This window comes from Equus przewalskii, chromosome 16, assembly GCF_037783145.1.
Source record: "Equus przewalskii isolate Varuska chromosome 16, EquPr2, whole genome shotgun sequence".
Classification (NCBI taxonomy): domain Eukaryota; kingdom Metazoa; phylum Chordata; class Mammalia; order Perissodactyla; family Equidae; genus Equus; species Equus przewalskii.
In genome coordinates this window covers 67,525,410-67,546,553 of record NC_091846.1, presented here as the reverse complement: position 1 = coordinate 67,546,553, position 21,144 = coordinate 67,525,410, and the positions used below count along the sequence as shown (strand labels likewise).

Sequence of the window (21,144 nt, the reverse complement as noted above, 5' to 3'; positions counted from 1 at the left end):
TCATTAGCAACCTGAGCAACGTTCCTTTCATGACACCTAAAAGAAGACATTTCTAGTAAAACAGCTGTCATAGATGGGCCTGTGCTAGTTGATTTCCGAGTCCTCTGTGACAGCATGGAGCCAGCAGGCTGTCCACCTAAGGACCATCGATGCTCTCCCACTCTCTGGGAGCTCCCCTCCCATGTGCTGCCAAGTCCCATCAATTCTACTTCCCCCATTTCTCTGGCATCTGTCAGCTCCCCAGCATTCTGTCTCGGGCGCTTCTCATCTCCACCATGCCTATATGATATTGTGAGGCCTCCGGTCACTGGGAACGCCTCCTGCAGGCTCAGCACTGTTCCATCCATCCTACGCACTTCAGAGCACCTATCACCACGTCTGTCCCAAGGACCAGCAGGACTGACATGCTGGGTTATCCTCTCTAGGGGCTCCTGATGGCCTGGGACCATCTAACGATGAGGCAAAAGCAGGGCTTAAAGATAGGGAAGTGCTGGGCTGGGGTCCCCGCTCCTTCTCCCCAGCTCTATGACCTAGACCAAGCCCCTTACACTCTCTCAGCCTCACCGGGGTCGTTCACGCCTACCTCGGCGCTGCACTGATCAGCCACGAATAAGATAATCTATGTACAGACTTAGCGTGATGTCTGGCACACAGCAAGGAGTTTTTTTTAAAGGGGAGTCATCATTTTTATTCGCTTTCTTATCACCAGCAGCACCTTGCCTCACGCCCCATAAACATTTACGGAACTCATATTGTGTTTCCAAGATCTCATTCCATAAAATAACACCAGAGACACAGAATTCCATTGTGGGTACCTAGTGCAGCTTCCTATTTATATCAATCAGGAAGGAGACACCTATAAAGCTCTTGCTCAGTTATAAAGTACTAAAGACTTTTAGAATGGCTCTTTTACATGATCATTTTATCTACAGAAGATCCCAAATTGATTAAATCATTCCATATCTTTCTTAGGAGTTAAAACCATTATGGCCAACTAAAATGTTCAAAGTGATGGAAAACAACAAACCAGTGAATCAGAAAAAACAGCAGATAATTTAAAAATCACTGCAATTGTATGTCAATATGTTCCATCTTAAGCTTCAAACACAAAGAGTGTTTAGCCAGCTAAGCGCTCCCTTGAAATGGGTCCAGGAAGCCTGTGCTGTGAAGACCTGCCCTACGGGGTCTCAAAACCTTCCATCTGCCTTGATACTCTCCATCCACTCTGTGCTGGGAGGACGGACGTTGTCCTAGGAAAATCTTAGCTCTCGGAAAATGGAGAAACTTTGGGCTAAGTAAATAGAGAAGACAAAGAATTCAAAGCAAAAATGCATGTAAAGTTTTTAAGCTAAAAGAACACCCCTTCAATTTTAAAGGTGACTGAAGCAAAGCTCAGAGAAGCCACAGATACGTCAAAAAAGGGAAGTCAATGTGCTTGTCACTGAGGTTTCCTCACAACCACCCAAGTGGCACTTCATTCTAATCGGCCTGTGAGAGCCACCTGGGGTCCAGCTGTATCTTAGGTAACAACTCAGCCTCCAAAGCAAGCTCAAGTCTAATGTGAGGCTACACAGAAGGCGGGGAAAAGGAGAGGACTTACTCCACCTGACGTAAGTATGCTATTTTTCATTTTAAAGTGCTTTCACAGGCTTTTTTCCACTTCACCTACCCAACAGCTCCACAATGAAAGCAGAATCTCAATCCTGTTAAAGAACAATAATGAGGGCCAGCCCTGTGGCCCAGGGGTTGAGTTTGGCACACTCCACTTCGGCAGCCTGGGTTCAATTCATGGGCATGGACCTACGCCTCACTGGCAGCCATACTGTGGCAGCAACCCACGTACAAAATAGAGGAAGATTGACACAGATGTTAGCTTAGAGCAAGTCTTCCTCAGCAAAAAAAAAAAGAAAAAAGAAAAAAGAAAAAAGAAATGAAAGCTTAGAAGAAAAAGAAGAAAAAGGGATAACTTTTACAAGAACCAAATACGTGTCCAGGACTCTGCATGGTGTTTTTACAGGTGGGACGTCATTTGAGCCTCACCTCCCTCGACACAGTAGGCATTCTCCACATTTAGAGATGAGATAATTTGAGAATGGTTATCAACTCGTCCCAAGCTACACGGCTAGGAAGCGATGAAGCCAAGCTCCAGCGTCCTGATTTTCCCCTTTAACCACTGTTTCTCATAATTAAGAAAATTTATTATCTTGATTTAAAAGAAGGGAAAAAAGCAGCTTCTCAAACTCCCTACATTTTCTCAGAATATTGGCCCATGTTAGTGTCAGACACAGACATTCTTCATTACAGTTTGTTCTTTTTATTTATTAAGTTCTACTGAGAGATTCTTTTTTTCAGGGAGAAAATAGCAAACAGCTGTTAGGGAATGCCGGCAATCACGTCAGAGCTACAGAACTCACTTTGATCACAGCGTAGACACTAAAGTTGAAAGGGGCGCTCACAACCATTTCGGACCAACATTTAAATTCGACTCTTTGCTTCTAAGGAGCTAGAAAGGAACGCTGGCTGAAGCATTTAGCTGAAATGACTCACGAAAAAAAATTTAATCTATTAAAATAGCCTTTAAATTTAACCTCCTGGGGCCAGACCCTGACAGCACCATTTATCATTCAAGTTAAATAAAACAGAGAAAGGACTATGCAAAGCAGAGTGGACATAAATACTATTTCAGAAACTGTGCTAGTAAAAGGAGCCAAAAGCAATGCTGATAAGGAGAAAGACACATTGACTTATTTTTAAAAAGCTGAGTGAACTTGTGAAATTCCTTCCCCTCATTCTGGTTCAGACTGTAGCTGCTTAAGAGGCAGTTAATGCAGCTCTGGGCATACACGTCTCCCCTCTGGTTTTAAACGGCAGTTAAATTTTATGTCCGTCTCACCATCACCACCACCACCTCCTCCTCTTATGTGCATTTCAAACAAAAGAAGAAAATAAACTAACCCTGGGACCCATACGCCTGCCTGTCACTATAACCTCACCCAGGGACTCATGATTCCAGGGGAGTGAGAAGCAGAATGCTTCTAAGAAAGAGAGAAAGATTTTCTCCCGAGACCTTTAGTGAAATGTATAGTCCACCTCTCTGGGGACAAAAAAAAAGAAAAAAAGACTTTCAGCGGCTTACCAAAAAAGCGCACATTCCCTGAGATGGCTGAAGTAGACATAAGAAAGGGAAAACAAAATTCATTCAAAATAAAAAAGCCGAAGACAGAAAAGGAAGGTGAATTCCTAAGGACACAGCTGCTATGAGCGAGCAACAAGCCCAGCTCGAGGCCGTCAGCCTCAGCTTTCCTCACACAAGTTGGGTCCCCAAAAGGAAACCCGGAGCTTTTTAAAAAGAGACTTCTGCTTCATCCTTTTTTCCGAGCTCAAGCTCATGCAGATGGCTTCAGAATTCTACAGCTACTTAGGACCTTACGCGGAACCACAAAGCACTTGGAAGAACGAGCTCTCAATGGTCAAGCCCAGGTTTCAGGGAAAATTAAAGAAATTAAACAACCGTTTCATTTCAGAATGTAAGAAAATGAAATAAATGTTTACTCATTTAAGGACTAATCATATGAAACTCCTAATTAGGTCTCAGCACAATTTTGCTCCCAGTAAAAAACCTTTATGGACTCTTTGATTATAATATGCAAAATTATTTTTCTTAAAAATTTCAGAGGTTCTCTGTTTTCAAAAAACTTATTTCCTAAGAAAGTGTTGTCTAGAAAATATTTGAGGGGGCTGGCCCCGTGGTCGAGCAGTTCAGTTTGCCCGCTCTGCTTTGGCAGTCCAGGGTTTCGCCGGTTCTGCTCCTGGGCTCAGACATGGCACCGCTCATCAGGCCATGCTGGGGCGGCGTCCCACATAGCACAACCAGAAGGTCCTACAACTACAATATACAACTATGTACTGGGGGGCTTTGGGGAGAAGAAGAAAAAAAGAAAAAAAAAGACTGGCAACAGATGTTAGCTCAGGTGCCAATCTTAAAAAAAAAAAAAGAAAGCATTTGATTTCTTTCAGTCTTCTCTCTCTCGCTGCCAAGTGGCATATAGTTCGGTCCAATGTAGTTCTGTGAAGTTTACGTGAGTTACCCCCCCAAACACACAACTAAACCCTGACCCTTCCTGACGCTCCATAAGTAGCACATCATATATAAATCACAGCGTGCGTATTCACCTTTGGCAGATTTGTTTTCAGCACTTAATGGGTACACGGTATCTACTATGCCTGATCAGCCTTTGGGGGCTTTGGGATTTTTTTTTTTTTAAGATTAAAAATCCTTTTTCTCAAAGAGTTTACCATCTGTCTGGGGAAGTAAATACAATCATGAAAAATTAAACAGTGCATCAACAATGATGTCAACACAGGGTTCCGACTTCCAAAAATGGAAAAGGAGAAACAAAGACTTTACTATCATCTAGACCAAAACCCTCCTTTTGTAGATAAGTAAACTGAGTCTCAGCAGGGATATAAAGGACCTCATTAGGGAGTGAGGCGAGATCAGAGTCCTGGATTCCTAGTCTAATCAGAGGTACAGACAGCAAGTACTGTAAGAAGGGAGACAGGCCCCCAGCAAGAGCCACGGGGGAGGCCTGGATGTTGGTGGGATCAGTAAATTTGCTGGAAGTGGAGGTTGGGCGGTGTTGAGAATTCGGAAAGAACAAGAGTGGCCAGCACAGAGGTGAGAATGTGTGACCTTCCATAGCAGAAGCCGCAGGAAGCGAGTCTGAAAAGACCCAATGGGGCAAGACAGTGGAAGCCCAGGGATCTCATAAGAGGCGGCAGCTCAGGGCAGAGAAGGAGGACAAAGTTGGGGTTGTGTGGGCTGGGTTCCAATCCCCATCCTATCTTAACGCTGTGCAAACGTGAGGAAGTGACTACAATCTCTTCCCTTTGGTTCCTTCATCTTAACGAGAAGACAGCACCAACCACTTCTCATAAGGTGTGAGTTCAATGACCGAACAGGGGCTCGGGCAGTCGGTTACAGGTACTGGGCATCCACCAGGTCAAGGCACGGTTCAGGTGTAGGGTCCTACGACAAACAAGAACAAAGGAGGCCCTGCCCCCACAGAACTCACATTCTACCTGCAGGAGGCCAAAACAAGCATGTAAACAAAGAAGAGAATTTCCTGGCATGAGATGCTAGTGCAGAAGATAAAACACCTAGGACAGGTGTGAAGAATAAGGGTGGAAGGAGCTGAGCAGCTCAGTTGTATAGACCCTCAGTGAGGGCTCACGGCTCTCCTCCCAGCCTCCCCAAACTAAGAAATCCATACTTTGTCCTCAGGCAGTTGGCAGCTATAAAAGCTTCTGAGTAAAGCTATGACAAGACATAAATACAAGAAGGGCACAACGAGCATTTTCTGGGGTGCCTACGGTTGACATTGAGTTCTTTCTGCCACAACGAGTGCTTGGTGCTGCTTCCTAAAGACTCGCTCTGCGGTCTACCTGCAGGTCGCAGGCCACTCCTAACTCTTCGACAGAGACTAGGTGTGTCTTCCTGTCACCTGTGAGCATCTTTCCCAAGCGTTTTCACCAAGGCTGCTCAAAAGAAGCAAAGATGACTCCATTTTATTTCCTCTGCTCTTCTCAGCTCCTCCTAGGGTGACCTTGGTAATGAAAACACATAAACTGAATAAACACTTGGGGAAGAAACCATCTGCTTCATCCTACAAATGTCAGTAGGAAAACCGCTTGTTTACCAGCAGGGTCATGAGGACAGGACACATAAAACCTTCTCAAGGGCCTTCAGGGAGGTGGTCCTGGCGATGGGAGACAGTCACTAACCCTGGCAGATCTGCAGGAGCCATTTTGTTTCATAACCTCTGGTTGGAAGAGAAGGCTGCACCTGTCATAAGCCACAGGGTGCAGCTTATTTGCACAGCATTTTCCACATAAAGATGATAAAAATGCCGTGTACGAACTTACTATAAATATTGTTTTTGAACTTTCAACTCTGCAGAGGAAATACCTAAAAAAACTGTCCCAGTTCAAGAGTAAGAGTGGGGGTGGAACCAGCTACAGAGTAGAAAAGTCTGACGCTCAGTGCTGGGGCCTTTCCAAAGGGTAAATTCCTTAATAATTTTTTTCAGGCTATAAATAACGATGGAGACAACCATGGAGAGTATGGATTGGTTATCTGTGCCAGGAAACGTTTAGGGAATTTGCATTTAAAATGACGACTTTGCCTGCATCCATTCTCTAAAACAAAAGCAATAAGAAAAGGCCCAGGAAATTCAATCCCCAAGGACAGACAGACATGGATCAGAGAAGAATGTTCCCAAAAGGAAACTGTAATGACTTCTGGCCAAACGCCCTGCTCATCTGTGTGGCAAATGTTGAGTGAGCAACAGGAATGCATTCTCTTGGGACATCCAGGCAAAGGGCGGATCACTGTGGGCAAGGGGACACTTCCAAGGTCATACACTCAGCCTGGAGGAATTCACAGCAAAGCATTCTGGAGCAAGGTTTGAAAAGCAGTTGTGGGGAGCTGGGTGTCCTGCAGTCCTGTGTCACCTCGCTCCAACCCTGAGCACAGACTGACTCACCAGGGCCAGCCTGATGCCTTCCAGCTGCGCGAAGGCCTGGCTGTTTCTGTTCTTCAAGAGCACAAGGTAGCAATTTAGAATCAGCTTAGTCGATAAAAATGCTGATTTCTGCCTTTCTACAGGCAGTTATGGAAAACATCTGTTGCCCACTGGCTGAGAAGGGACATTCTGACCAAACTTAGAAAAATAAAAATAAAATATGAATGGATGAGGCATGTGAAAAACTAACAATGATATTAATTCTACTTGTCAAATCAGCTCACGCTAATGTTCAGACAGCAAGCATTTAATGAGCAACTACTCCATGCCAGGCACCGTGCTAGGTGCTGGGGCTGAGACCATAAGGCCAGGTCCCTGCCCCGCAAAGCCAGCAGCAAAGTGGCAAATCCACTACATGAACACCACTAATCCTACTTGTTCGCAGCTCTCAGCATGTGCCAAGGGCCATTCCAAACACTTTGTATCATCTCTTTCTCATTCTCATAAAATGAGGTAGGGTTTACTACCAGCCTCGTGTTACAGGGGAGAAAGCTGAGATACAGAGAGGGTTGAGTGTCTTGTTCAAGGGATCAGTGAGTCAGTAAGAGGAGCTGGGAATTGAACACAGGCGGTCTGGCTCCATCCTCATAGGTGTATGAGCAAAGATGTCTGAAGGAAGGAAGAAAAAGCTCCAGCCACTGCCGCAAGGGGTTAGTGTCTGGGTAACACTGATAGGGCCTTTAAGGGTGCATAGGAGTTGGGGGTCAGGGGTGGGTGGAAGAATAAGACAGGTTCCTTCCAGACAGAAGAATTACAAAGGTACAGCACAGCCATCAGAAGTTACCAAGTAAAATAATTTTTAAAGATGAATACACACTTCTATTCTTAGTTTTTTGGCAGGGAGTTTCTGTACAGTTCCTAATGAAAGAGTAGCTAGGAACAGAGCCTTGACAGTCTTTGGTCTAGGGAAACGGAAGAACCGTAGTTGAATACAGTACAGTACGCCCTGGAGTTCGGGCACACACAGCAGCATTCAACAGCTCCTGGGTCCAAACCACATAGGGGAACACCACTAATAGGATGTGCTCCTAGAAACTTGGGCTCAGAAGTCCTTAACAGTACCAAGCAGGAAACACCGGAACTAAACACCTCACCAAACCAGTCTGGCAATGAAGAGAAAAATTGGGGGGAGGGGTGGGGGCGCACTTGATCCAGGAGGCCTCACTCTAACGGCTGGCAGGTGCGCACCTCAATTTATTTTTACAATTTCAGAAGATTAGCGATGGCTTTGTCCAGCAGAGCACAAAGAAGTTCCCAAGTCCTTGAAAGATATGCATTCCACAACGAGAAAATTAGAAAGATACAAAGATTGTTTGCAATGTCCAATAAATTGGCGGTTTTCAACATAGCTATTTCTGAGGTTTATCTTTCCCTGAGACATTTAATGGTAATTCACACTCTCTGAACAATATTCTTTGAAATGAACATAATTTAGTGAATCATACCACATAAATGATTAAATGATGGGTTGCGGACGTTAATGCCGACTATTAAAATTTAGTCACTCTAGCCAACAGGAATAACAGACAGATTGTCTCCACTTTAAAAAACACGTTGTTTCCCAAAGTTTGTTTATAAGTTGGTTGTTTGGAACTCAAGAGCTATTTCCTTCCCAGACAAACAACGTTCGATGTGATGTTTAGTAGCCAAGACAGAACACAGAAAACTGAATCCAGGGGGTCCTAAGACTTCCACGGACCCTAATCAATGTAAGGGATAAGGACTCTTGAGGAAAGGGCAGTGAGTTCTAGAGAGCTGGACACATGCCCCCAGGACCCTCCCTGCCTTGGGAACAAGAAACCCTCCAACTGCACAGAACTGGTGGCAGACCCTCACCTCTAGCAGTTGTGTGTGAGGAGGAGGTTGGCTGGCGAGAAGGATGAGGGAAGGCAGTGGTCAGTGAGGCAGCGGCTCCGAGGAAAACAGCAGAAGCATGCGGGTGAGGGGCTCCAAGTAATGGAAGAGCCCATGGCTGCTGGTTCCTTCTTCTCTGCCCGGCTCCCAGACACCCCTTTTTCGTCCCCTCGCCCCCGGGAGGGTGGGCCTCTTCAACTCGAGGGCTGCCACACTGTGGGACTGATCAGGGTTTTCTGTACCCCCATTCTTCACCCATAGACACAGTCATCAACTTCTCTCCTGACATGAGAACACCCAGACGACTCTTCGATGGTTTTCTCAGGATTCTTCTCGCCGGTAATCTAGAGCAGTGGTGCTCACACACGCATGCACACATCAATGTGAGAGGAAGTGCCTGTGATAAGCCAACGAAACTGAGATCCATCCACAAGACCATAGTTCCCTCCAATTCAAATATACATATACAATACATACATGTGCATGTACATACATACACATATCTGTATATGGAAAGTCACAGTAAAATTCAAGTGATATGACTGCTGATATCACTACACAGGCAGTTCATGCATAAATATAAAAATCGGACAGCTCAGAACCAGATCGGCTCAGAGAAGCGTGGTGAGGGTGGGAGGGAGGGGTAGAGTACCACACCTCTTCCTGCCACCTCATGCCACTGCAACACAGGAATGAGACGAATCTCCCCATGCCCAAGGCTGCTCACACACTTGAGTTCACACATATACCCCCAACTTACTGGAACTTCAAACGCCTCCTGGGTGTCATCCAGCATCTGGATTTTGATGGACATGAGTTTTCCTGAAGGTGTTGGGGGTGGCTTCTGTCCATGTTCCAAGGTACTGATCCCCGAATTCTCCGGGGCCCCCAGTCGCGATCCTGGAGTTGGCCTCTGCTCTATTTCTCCCATGATGAAAGCAGATTATATAATATCTACAGGAAGCAATGAGAAAGAAAAATACATCAGAAGAGGAGATGCATTTAAACCATCAAAGTAACACTTGTCTTCTACTCTGTATCGTGGGAATTTCCCAGACCACACCAGGGGAGGCGGTCCATCGCCTGCATGGGAATCACACGTGGTGAGGCTCCAGTTCATTCGCTAACAGCGCCACCTTTAACCACTCAAGCCATGCAAATATTTGTGCATATTTTATTCCTTTGCACATTTTTACATATTTTATTCTTTTCTACTTTTACAGTCAACTCTTAATTATATATGCTATAGATTCGGATGTGTTCAACATATTATTCAGTGTCTACGACGAGCCAGCCACTACTTCTTACACATTTTGAGTCTACTGGGAAGAACATAAACAGTGCCTCAGCCATATCATTAGCATCCATTAATTAGCTCTGATGGACACACCAACACACTAAGGAATGTGGGTATTATAAAGATAAAGAAAGAAAACACACATTGTGCCTCCCGAGTTTGTAATCTGGTTGAGGAAACTAAACATACACTCAGACAAAACACAGGCGACATAAGGAGGGTCTTTTCTCTTGATTTCTTCTGCTTGTTTCTATTACAATTACCTCCGAATTCATTTCTTTCCTGCCACTCCCCTCTAACTGTTCACCCTTTCCCAAGAAACAATTCTACATATCACAGCATCGAGAAAGTTATTTTTCTAAAAACAAAACACAATCCTCTCTCCTCTACAAACAGTGCACTCTTCTCCCATGAGACTTCCCACTTCTCACTCTCCTCCTACTGCCTCTGTCTTGCTCCAGGTCTTGACATGTGTGTCTCTCTCTGGCCAAAAGCTCTGTACTCCTCCATCTGGAAACTTCTACCAGTGCTTTAAAACTCAGTTCAAATGTCACATCCCCGATACCTGGGCAGAGCTCAGTGCTGCTGCCCTCTCTGTGTTCATGATCCCGTCAAGCCTCAGCACGGGGATGAATCCCATCTGAATCTGCCTGATTATTTCCCCCATGACCTCATGATCACCCCAAAGCAGGAACCAGACCTTGAATATTCTTTGGATCTCAGCACTACCTAGGCACGATGCCAGGCAGAGAGTGGAATTCAATAATGGCTGCTTGACGACTGGACCAATCAGCCAGTACATTTATACCATGGCTGTCTATTAAGTGTCACAAGAGCACAAAGGAATGAGACTTCAGTGAGGTGATGTGGTTTAAGAAAAAGCGGGGGTCGGAGGGCTTCCACCATGGAGAAGGTAGGAATTGAACTCAATGTAGTCTCAAAGGTTGGGTAATACTTGGAAGGAGACAGAAATACACAGAGAGGGCATACCGGGGAAATGGAAGAGCACCAACAAAGCCATGGGACAGAAAAGAGATGGCATATAGGAAGATGAGTGAGAATTAATGCTGAAGAGCTAAAGATGCATTTGGAAAATGGCTGGAATCAGACTATAAAGGATCTCAAATGCCTAGCTGAGAAATGTGGTCTTTGCCCTGTAGCAGCAGGGAGCCACTGGGGTAAGAATAATGACACAACAAAAGTAGAATTTAAGAAAAATGAGTCTGAGGATGATATATACAATGGACTGGCAAAAGGGAGACTGGATGGCAGGGGCTGGGGGGCTCCAGTTACTAAGCTATTGCAACAATTTGTGCTTGAGGGGATAACTTGGACAGTGGTGATGGAAATGAAAAGGCGATGCTAAAAACCCCCGTTTATGGAAAAATTAACCCAATGTTGTAAATGGTTAGCTACTGAGAGGAGGTAAAACTGTAACAATGATTGGAAAGTTTTAAATCAGGATAGAGGAGAGGAAGTAGGAGGGGAAGGTGTGAGTTTGATCAGGGACACCGTGTAGGGTTATAAAAGAACAGTCAGTAGGCTGTCGGGGAGGTGGAGCTGGATGTGGGCTATGGGTTCAGAGTCCATCTCACTGTGCAAGTGAAAGCCATGAGGAGAGTGAAAGAAGGGGGGAGATGTGGAACCAAAAAAGCAAAAAGAACAAAAATGCCAAGTCATGAGGGTTGTTACAGGCTGAACTGTGTCCCCCTCCCAAATTCTTACATTGAAGCCGTAACCCCCAGTAGATCAGAATGTGACTGTATTTGGAGAAAGGGTCTTGAAAGAGGGGATAAAGTTAAAATGAAGCCATTTAAAATGGGTTATAATCCAATATGACTGCTGTCCTTATAAGAGGAAGAAATTTGGACACAGAGACACCAGGGATGCACAAGCACAGAGAGAAGACCACGTGAGGACACAGCCAGAAGGCAGCCAGCCATCGGCAAGTCAAAGAGAGAGGCCTCAGGAGAAACCAACCTGCCAACACCTTGACTGGGACCTCCAGCCTCCAGAACTGTGAGAAAATACATTTCTGTTGTTTAAGGCCCCTCATCTATGGTACTTTGTTGTGCCAAGTCTAGCAAACTAATACAAGGGTTAATGGAGAAGATGGGAAAGAGGAATAAAAAGAATGACCCAGGGGACACTTAGTGACAAGGAAAGCCACGGAACAGGCACTAAGGGGTCATCTACAGTTTGAAGAAAGGAGCTAAGTGCTGTGTCTTACACATTGGATAACAAGTCACCCTTCAGCTCTTTTCTTCAGGAAAACCATCCAGTTTGCAAATCTTATTTTGTAGGTTCTTCATGCCCAACTCATGCTCATCCTTCTCCTAAAGAGTTGATTCCCCAAAGTTTCCCACTAAATTCCATATGGAAACCCATCCCTTCCTCTCAGTGAAACCTCTAACATTCTCACTGTGACATCGAGAGCTGGCCCTAAGGTCAGCAGATCAGAAACTATGAAGTCACCTCAACAACGTGGGTCATTGACTCAAACCACCAAGGACTGAAAAAATGATGTGTGCTTTGACCATGCAGGAAAATGTCTGGTCACCTCCTAGGAAACACCATTTACTGCTTCTCTCTCCCACACTCACTTCCCCACCAACTTTCCACCAAAGCCTGTTAGAGATTATGATTATGATTTGTTGCTATGCAATACTTCAGGATTGGGGTTCTGTGACAAGACAATGCTAGTTAAGGACCAGCCTTTCTGAGAATGGCTCCTTCTTTTTCGAATGCCCATCTATGATTTCACAGGTCTGTTATATAGGTACCTTTCTAATTTCTGTCCTAAATAAGCTTTTTTTAAAAACCTAATTCTAATCTGCTTGATTGTGTGATCTATGCTTTCCTTAATTCATCTACCAGTCTTGTTCATCTAAATGCCTAGCACAGTACCGTACAGGAAAGTGGAAAACAGATCATCTATATTTGTTCAATGAATCAAATGTGGGTGGTATACATCTAATTAATGACGAAATCAGTAGTGTTTAAAATAATCTTCACAAACCAGGCAAAACTGCTTTCCTATGTGTTTTGTATTCACTGTCTCATGGTTAAAAATAAACGCAACCTCCAGAGAAAACCATGACATCAGTTCACTTTGCCTTCCCCATTCCCAGCCTCCTTTTTGCACTTATCCTACTTTGGTGTTGATCCTTCCCTGCCTCTCAACGCAGCCTCTGCTGCCCGCCTCTAAGCCCGCCTCCTCTGCCCTGTGCTGTGTCGGAAGGGACAGGCCCTGCCCTGCTCACTGATGCTGGGCCTGGCCACTCTGCATCCTGCTGCTCTGAGTCACGGAGACGTGGGTCTGCCTATGACTCTGATGCCCATCCAGGGAGCTGATGGCAAGGAGGAAGGGGCCAACTTCCCCGTGTCACCCCACCTCAAAGGTGTCAGGGCCCCTCCCCACAAATACATTTTCTGCTTGTCCTACTGAAACAAAGAGCAAGGCCCCTCATTCTCTAAACTGGACCCTTTCTCTCCCTCTGGCCTGAGATTCCCAGGTGAATAGATATTATCATTTTTAGCACCTTGGCATTTAGAAATTCAGTTGAGTTAATGATTAACAGATATTTGGTACTTTAACTTTCTTTTTCTTTAGTCTTCATATGACCTCACGCCTGTACTATTTCTACTTCTGGTTATGGATGTTTCAACAAAGTGGTCACACTTTGTTTTCATACCTGCATGCCTACTGTTGCTGTACATGGAAAGTATTATTTAATTCAAATAGAAATTCAGCTAAGAGTTTTGAGCTGAGCATCCCAAGAATGTCCAGGGAATATCTGAGGAATGGTGGCAAGTCATAATGGGAGCCACGACTGATATTTGATAGCAAAATTGGCAAGTCCAGTAGCGAAACCCAGCCTTCCAGGTGACAAGTCTAACAAACCCAAAAGTCTCCTGTTTATAAATGTTAGTCCATGCTGACTCTACCTCCATAACTTCCTCTGACTTCTGATTTCCTTAAGAAATAGTCAAAGTAAAGCAAATTAATATTTCTTTCCTTGTGATACATTATTACTAACATGATCATTCCAGCTCTAAAAGTAAAAAGCTGTTCGTGAAAATACTTTACCCTTTAGATTGCTTTGAAAAGTTAGTTAAAAGGAAAGAACAACTATAGCAAAAAAAAGTGATAAAATTTTTAACTGGCAGAGAAAAGATAAAATACTAGAGTTGTCTTGTCATAGTAACCTGGCTTAAAGATTTCCTCTTGGAATTTACCGAAAAGCAATAAGGAGTACACACACAAAAATGCAAACTCCATCCCTGAAGAAACTAGCAGCCATCTGCAACTCCAAACCACAACACGTGAGAAAGAGTTGCCAAACTGCAGTGAAGCTCAGACAGAGGAGACAGAAAAGGCTGGATGATGCTGTCCATGCCTGCAGAACCACGCTTCCCTAAGGAGAATGTCCTTAGCAACAAACGCAGCAGTAACCTTCTGGGAACAAGGGGACAGATGCACAGGTTAGCACGAGAAGCTTCCCTGGATGCACTGTGGTGGGAAATCTCAAGAAGCACTAGAGGCGGAGCTGACTGAGAAACCACACAGACAGGCCAGATTTGTAGGAAGCAGTGTATTGCTGAAGCAAGGTGAACAAGACAGGGTCACACTGGGGACACTCCAGTCTCAGCAAGCACGAGGAAAACAAAGGTTGAAAGGATTATGCACACACACGCCACCTCAGGTCACAAGAATTCCTATTAGCATGGGACATAGCCCTGTCTCCCGGGTCATGTGAGGCTCCTGCAAACTGCTAGTTCATAAAGAACTCACCTTACAACAAAAAAAAAAGGACCTTCACAAAGATGCTGCAAGAAGACAGAGAAAACGAAAATGAACAACAGATGAAAAACACCCTCCAAAGAAAAGTTACACGCCATAGATCAAAATTTTCCCAACATATTGTCATAAGTTAACAAAACAAAGAAATAACTGATTCTATAAACAACATAAGAGGATTTACAAGAGTTCAGGGATGCTACGGGAAAATACAAGAAGGAAATAAAATATGAGGGCAGACTGAAGGGGGAAAAAACCCAGAAAAATGAATAGAAACATCATTGCTATGGACTGAATATTTGTGTCCCCCCCAAATTCATATGTTGAAAGGTAATCCCCAGTGTGATGTTATTAAGAGGTGGGGACTTTGGGAGGTGATGGCATTAGTGCCCTTAAAAAAGAGACCCCAGAGAGCTCTCGTCCCTTCCACCACGTGAGGACACAGTGAGAAAACAGTCATCCATAAACCAGGAAGCGGCCATCACCAGACACGAACCCATCGGCCCTTGACCTCAGACTTCCCAGCCTCCAGAATTGTGAGAAATAAATTTCTGTTGTTTATGGTACTTTGTTACAGTTGCCCAAACATCCTAAAACAAACACCAAAATGGAAGTAGCTAAAGAGAAACAGGCACTGGTGAAAATGAGGGTTAAGGGGAAAGATTGAGAAAAGCAAGCAAAAGACTTAAGCCAGAAAGAAAAATGATAGACATGGAAGACAAACAGAGGAGATGCAACATACCCACAATTGGTGTCCTAAAAAAAATTAAAGAATGGAACAAAAAATAATTTTTAAGGTAAAATTCAGGCAAACACTCCAGAAATAAACGTTAGTTCTCCATAATGAATGAACATATCATACCCCAGAAATAATTAACATAAAAAGATGAACACCAAGACGTTTCCTGTGTCATCACTGACCTTCAAAAATTACGAAGGAATTATTTGGGCACCAAGGCAAAAAGTTCAAAAAAAATACGAGGAGACAAAAGTTCAGACTCATCCACAGCAACATTCAATGCTTAAATGTCCAAAATGTCCTCAAAGAAAAAAAAGAGGAATCAAAACTTTAAACTCAGCCAAACTCTCATTCAAATATAATAGCCAAACATTTTAAATAGTCAAGAACTCGGAAAAATGTTACCCAAGACCTTCTGGGAGAAATTACTAAAGGGACAAACTTCAGCAAAACCAAAGGTGAAAGTAAGTGGCAAAACAATGAAAAACAATTACTGGGAAACTTCAAATCCATTTATACTGTAAGAGGAAGACTAAAATAATTGTAATAGCTGCAGAATATTATAACTCCTAGAATGCTGAAATAATATAACTAAAAACTTGGTAGGGGAAGGAGTAGAGATGGTGAGAGGTACTGTAAGTTAACTGCTAGAATGTGTTTTAAAACTGATAAAAGAGAATTTAAATCTCCAAAGATACACAAATGGTTAAGAAGCACATGAAAAGACGTTCAACCTCATCAGTCATTAGGAGACGCAAATTACAGCCACAATGAGATAATATTTCACACTCATGTTAATGGACAGAGAATGAGAAAAAATTGGAATTCGCTCTCTTTTTTGTTTTCTTTATGCTTTTTCTCCTCAAATCCCCCCAGTGCATAGTTGCACATTTTAGTTGTGTGTCCTTCTAGTTGTGGCACGTGCAACGCTGCCTCAGTGCGGCCTGATGATTGGTGCCATCTTGGTGCCCAGGATCCGAACCAGTGAAACCCTGGGCCGCTGCAGTGGAGCGCATGAACTTAACCAGTCGGCCACGGGGCCAGCCCCTCGAATTCTCATACGTTGCTGGTGGCTGGTGGGAACAAAAAATGATGCAGACACCTTGCAGAACATTTTGGTAGTTTCCTAGAAACTGAATCATATATTTAGCATAAACTCAGCAACCAGGTTCCCCCAGCGACTCAGGGACTCCACCCCTAGGTACCTCCCCAAGGCAGATGACAACATATGTCCACCCAAAGACCTGCATGGATGCAGATGTTCACAGCTACAAAAGAGCCAGCATGTGGAAGTAACCCAGATGCTCATCAACTGATGAATGGATAAACAAAATGCGGTATATTCATACAAGCAATTATTATTCATCAACAAAAAGAAATGAAATGCTGACACATGACACAACAGGGATGGACCTCAAAAACGTTTTGCTAAGTGAAAGAAGCCAGATGCAAAAGACTACGTAGCAAATGATCCTATTTATGTACAATATCCAGAAAAGGCAAATCTATAGAGACCAAAAGTGGTTGCCTGGGGCTGGAGAGAGGAGCTGGGACTGACAGCAAAGGGCCAGAGGGGTGGAGATCTCTTTGGGGGGAAGGAAATGTTCTGAAACTAGATTGTGGTGATGGTCACAGACACAGCAAATTTACTAAAAGCCTTTGAATTGTACACTTATGACAGGTCAAAGTTATGATATGCAAATGATATCTCAATAAATGCATACACACACAAATATTCTTTTGAACACACTGAACCTCTCTGGAAGGACAGAGAAGTAATTGATAGGGGCGCTGGCTCCACTGAGGCAACCAGCCTGGTTAAGGACAGGACAGGAGTGAGAGGGACCGAGACCTGCTTCTCACTGTAGATTTTTGGACCTTTTAAATTTTGTACCATAGACACATATTACCTATTCAGAAATAATTAGACAACTTTTAAAATTCCATCTACTAAAAGGACATAATCCTTCTGACAACCCTGGCCCCATTTAGAGCATGCAATCTAATGAGATGAAATCACGGTAAAGAAGGGCGACAGTTATCAAAACAGACTGACGAAGAGGCACTTTTGCAAGAGTTCTTCCTTCTAGTTTTAAATAGAAGCTACTAGATTTGCAGGAAGCCGCAGGCTGTGTTCTAAGAGCCCCATCTTGAAAGCGAAGGAGCAAATATTTGCCATTTTGTGGGGACAAAAATCAACCATGTGAGACACCCAGGAGAGCAAAGGGCGAGGGGTGTGTCACCCCACCAGCTCCTTTCATCCTGGCTCTGCCCTGAGGAGCTGGAAACTGTCGGGTGACAAAGACACCTTGTGTTCCTGTCCCCAGGGAGCCACAGGCCAGGCGACGGGGAGGGGGAGATACCCCAGAAAGGCTGGTGGCCTGGCAGCACCTCCAGAACACAACCAGACAGGTTTGGCTTTTCACAGGGACTTAGATAAGGGGTTTTGAGGAGTTCAAAATCAGCTATCTGTGCGGATAGATTTGCTTATTTCAAAAAAAGTCTGTGAGCAAAAGAAACAGCTACAGATCCGCTGTTTTACATCAGCCAGACAGTTCAAACAGGGGGAGACGTTCGGGCTGTCTGATCATTTGGAAAAAGGAAACCAAGATATGAACTGTTTACAAGTGGGGTGCCCCATCTCACCAGCTAAGTCGGGAAAAAAGAACTAAATGTGGAAACTAAAGAAAGACTACTTCTTCACTCTCTAACCCTAGTAAAAAAAAAAAAAGTTACATTCAATAGGCTATCTTAAATACCCCCAACACATCTCTGAAAAGTACTTCAAGGAAAACTCAGAGCAGAAGAGAAATTCTCTCATTTCATAGGTTCTTTCAAAAGTCCAGTTTTAGCCACATCCCTTCTCTAACTCAAAAAACTTGGTGTAATCAAAACCAAGCTAAATGTGAAAATTCCCAGGCAGGCATTTCAACAATCTGCCCCAATTTCTCTCCTTGGAGATCAACTGTTTTCTAATCCAGCTGGACTCTGCTGTCCAGCCTGCCTGTACTTTCCTGGTGCTGTGCTTTTGCTGTTTTGTTTCTTCCTCCTAAAAAACCACCTTCTTTACCCAGCTCCAACGTCACTGCCTCCAGGAAGCCTTCCCTCATCTACTCTTCCAGGGAAAAAATATCTTCCTTTATCCCCCTCTGAGGTTCAGCTTGTATTTAGCTTATATTTCATTTGCTTTCCACGCCTTGCTCCTCTCTCCCTGTACTGCCAACTAGATTACAAGCCCAGAGGAGCAGGCAGGGGTCTGTCTACACTACCTGGGAGTATGACATGCTCCTCCCGTCTTAGTGCAAGACAGTGCCCTAGGCTCACACTCAGGGACTGTGAAAACTTCGGGCAGTCACGGATCATTCTAGACGTCATGTTCCTTGCCTAGAACATGGAGAGAAAGCCAACCTTCTACTGCAGGGGTTCTTAAAATGCGGTTGCAAATCAGCAGCATCTACTAGAAACCTGGGAGCTTGTTAGGAGCCCTAACTCTCCATCACAGCACAGGCCGGCTAAAGAGAAAGGCTGGGTGTGGCCCCAGCATCTGGGGTCAACGAGCCTTCCAGGAGGTTCTGATGCAGGCTCCGGCCTGAGAAACGCTTCTGAGGGTCCCAGTGAGCATCAGCAGAACGAGTAAATCCCCCTGACACAACTGAGCACTCAGGTGGTTACATAACTTCCCCAGGAACGCGTGTCTCTACCACATTTCACACATGGACCAGACATAGTGGGTGCCTAATTTTTCAATAGCATGAAAAAGCAGCACTCCTTTTCCAATCAAATTTTAATTTACATTTCAACTTTGTTCTAAAAACAATTTTTAAAAATCGTTAAAAATGAAAACAATTTCAGACAACACACTCCTTTCGTCTGCATTGTCACGGATTTGGAGCGTATTTCCTCCAATAAACAGGCAAAGAGAAAAATGTGTAGAATGGAGCGGAAGTAAAAGGTATTGGGAAGAAAAGGCTCTTTTACCCTAGCAGAAAAAAATCAGGAAACCAGAAAGAAATCTCCAATTATTCACATTTTAAGGATGTCAATTTCTTGATGATTCTGAGAGCACAAAATGCAACTTTAGCTCCCCCTCCACTCTACCTGTAAGTAAATAAAATGTAAGGAAAAAGGTGGCCCTCCTGAAGACAGGAAACCAGCTGGCCACCCCCACAATTCCCCCGTAACGCCAGGGCCAACAGAGGCTGCGGCCAAGCTCACTTTCCTTAATACAAATCATTCTCGTCCACTCACTGAAGAAAGTCTTCCCTCTCTTTGTCTCCAACTGACATGGGTCAGACTCTCTAAATATTTATGGAAAGCACCTAACCCTTGTCTTGCCCATAATGTGGGTGCAGTATATCATTGGATTTGCTTACTCAACGTCTTTCAAGATAACATACTGTTTCAAGCATACTATCATTCAAGTGTCACAATAATGGAGATCATCACCATTAACAGGCATTTATAAGGACCTATTACATTTCAACAACTATACTTAGCACTATCTGGGACACAGAGCAGTAACATGGCACCATATGGTCTGTCTTTATGGGATGTATAATCTATCAAGCAAGAGAAAACAGGTACTCAGAAATAATTGTCGAAGGCAACATGTTTACTGCTGGCAATAGGTATGATGTGAATTGTAAAAGCTCCAGAAACAGAGAATGATGCTTATTGAAGAAGGGGGGACGTCACCTGGTCCTTAGGAAAAAGCTAACAGTTTCTAATAGCCCTAAGGGCAGGTGGAATGCTGTGGACACAACACGCATTCTTGTTGGAGCCCTTCTTGCATTCGATAAGGAAGCGTCCACCATGGGCCAGGAGCTGTGCCAGGGTGGATACAGACTAACAGAGGTGAGAAAAATAGTGAAAAGAGAATGAGAAGGGAAGGGGGAGCCATTCCTGTCTGCCTGAAATAACAGGCCAAGGCACAGGAGGCTCATCTGAGGGAGCCAAAAGAGCCACTGTGGCTTTGCAGACAAGGTGAAACTCTGCAATTTTAAGACAATATTTGACACTGAGGTGTTGACTGGACTAGGGCAAGACCAGGTAGGAAAGCTCTGGAATACCCTAGGCAAGAAAGGACAGTGGTGACAGTGCGAACAGAGATAAAGGAGGCATATTTGAGGAATACTTTGACATTAAGAACGTTCAGAAATTGGTGACAAATTAGATGTGGGAGAAGACAATGGAATTATGGGCAAATCCAGAACTTTTAGATGCAAGTGAGAGACAGAACAAGGAAGTGCTGAGAGGTCCAAGTTGTGGCAGACTGAAGGTGACTGCAGGGCATGGAGGTAGGATGTTGGCAATATTCCCAAGGTCACTGCCTCGATTTCCCCAGCACTCACCGTTCATCAGCCCCTAGCGAGCCCCTCTCGAATGCTTTCTCCAAAGTTCTACTCTAGTAAGCTGAGCAGAGGGGCCTAAGGTTCAGGAAAGAGTCTAAGTCACCCACACACAAATCAGAGGTGACGCCGTGACCGTGGGTGATATCTCAGAAGGAGAGGCTGGAAGGGGCATAGAAAGAAAGAACCAAGATGGAAGTCTGGAGCGCATGCCAACATTCACGGGCAGGAGAAGGAAGCAGAATCGTTGAAGGAGTCACAGATTCTCGGAGTTGAAGGGAATTTGGAAAGCATCTATGACAACCTTCTCCCTGACGGATGAATCTCTTATTTATAAAAGATTGAACCTGAAAATCCATTCTAAAATCATAGCAGGAAGCCAAAGAGGTAAAAGCATCAAGAAGCAGAGGCTGAACCACAATGCTGAATGCTATTGGGGCAACAGGACAACGAGGATTAAGAAAAGTTTATTCAGTAGACCTGGTATGATCGACAGTCACTGGTATGAAGAGAAAAAGTGT

The 21,144-nt window shown here is 44.2% G+C and overlaps 1 protein-coding gene across 6 annotated transcripts in view; it reads right to left on the bottom strand.

Annotated features, from left to right (window-relative positions):
* FARP1 (FERM, ARH/RhoGEF and pleckstrin domain protein 1) overlaps positions 1-21,144 on the bottom strand; it is a 287,796-nt gene that overhangs the window by 221,569 nt on the left and 45,083 nt on the right. For all 6 annotated transcript variants that reach the window (XM_070579102.1, XM_070579106.1, XM_070579101.1 and 3 more), the window contains one exon: positions 9,199-9,392. In XM_070579102.1, coding sequence (XP_070435203.1) covers positions 9,199-9,369 — 171 coding nt within the window. In that variant the 5' untranslated portion in view covers positions 9,370-9,392. The remainder of the gene's footprint in view (positions 1-9,198; positions 9,393-21,144) is intronic.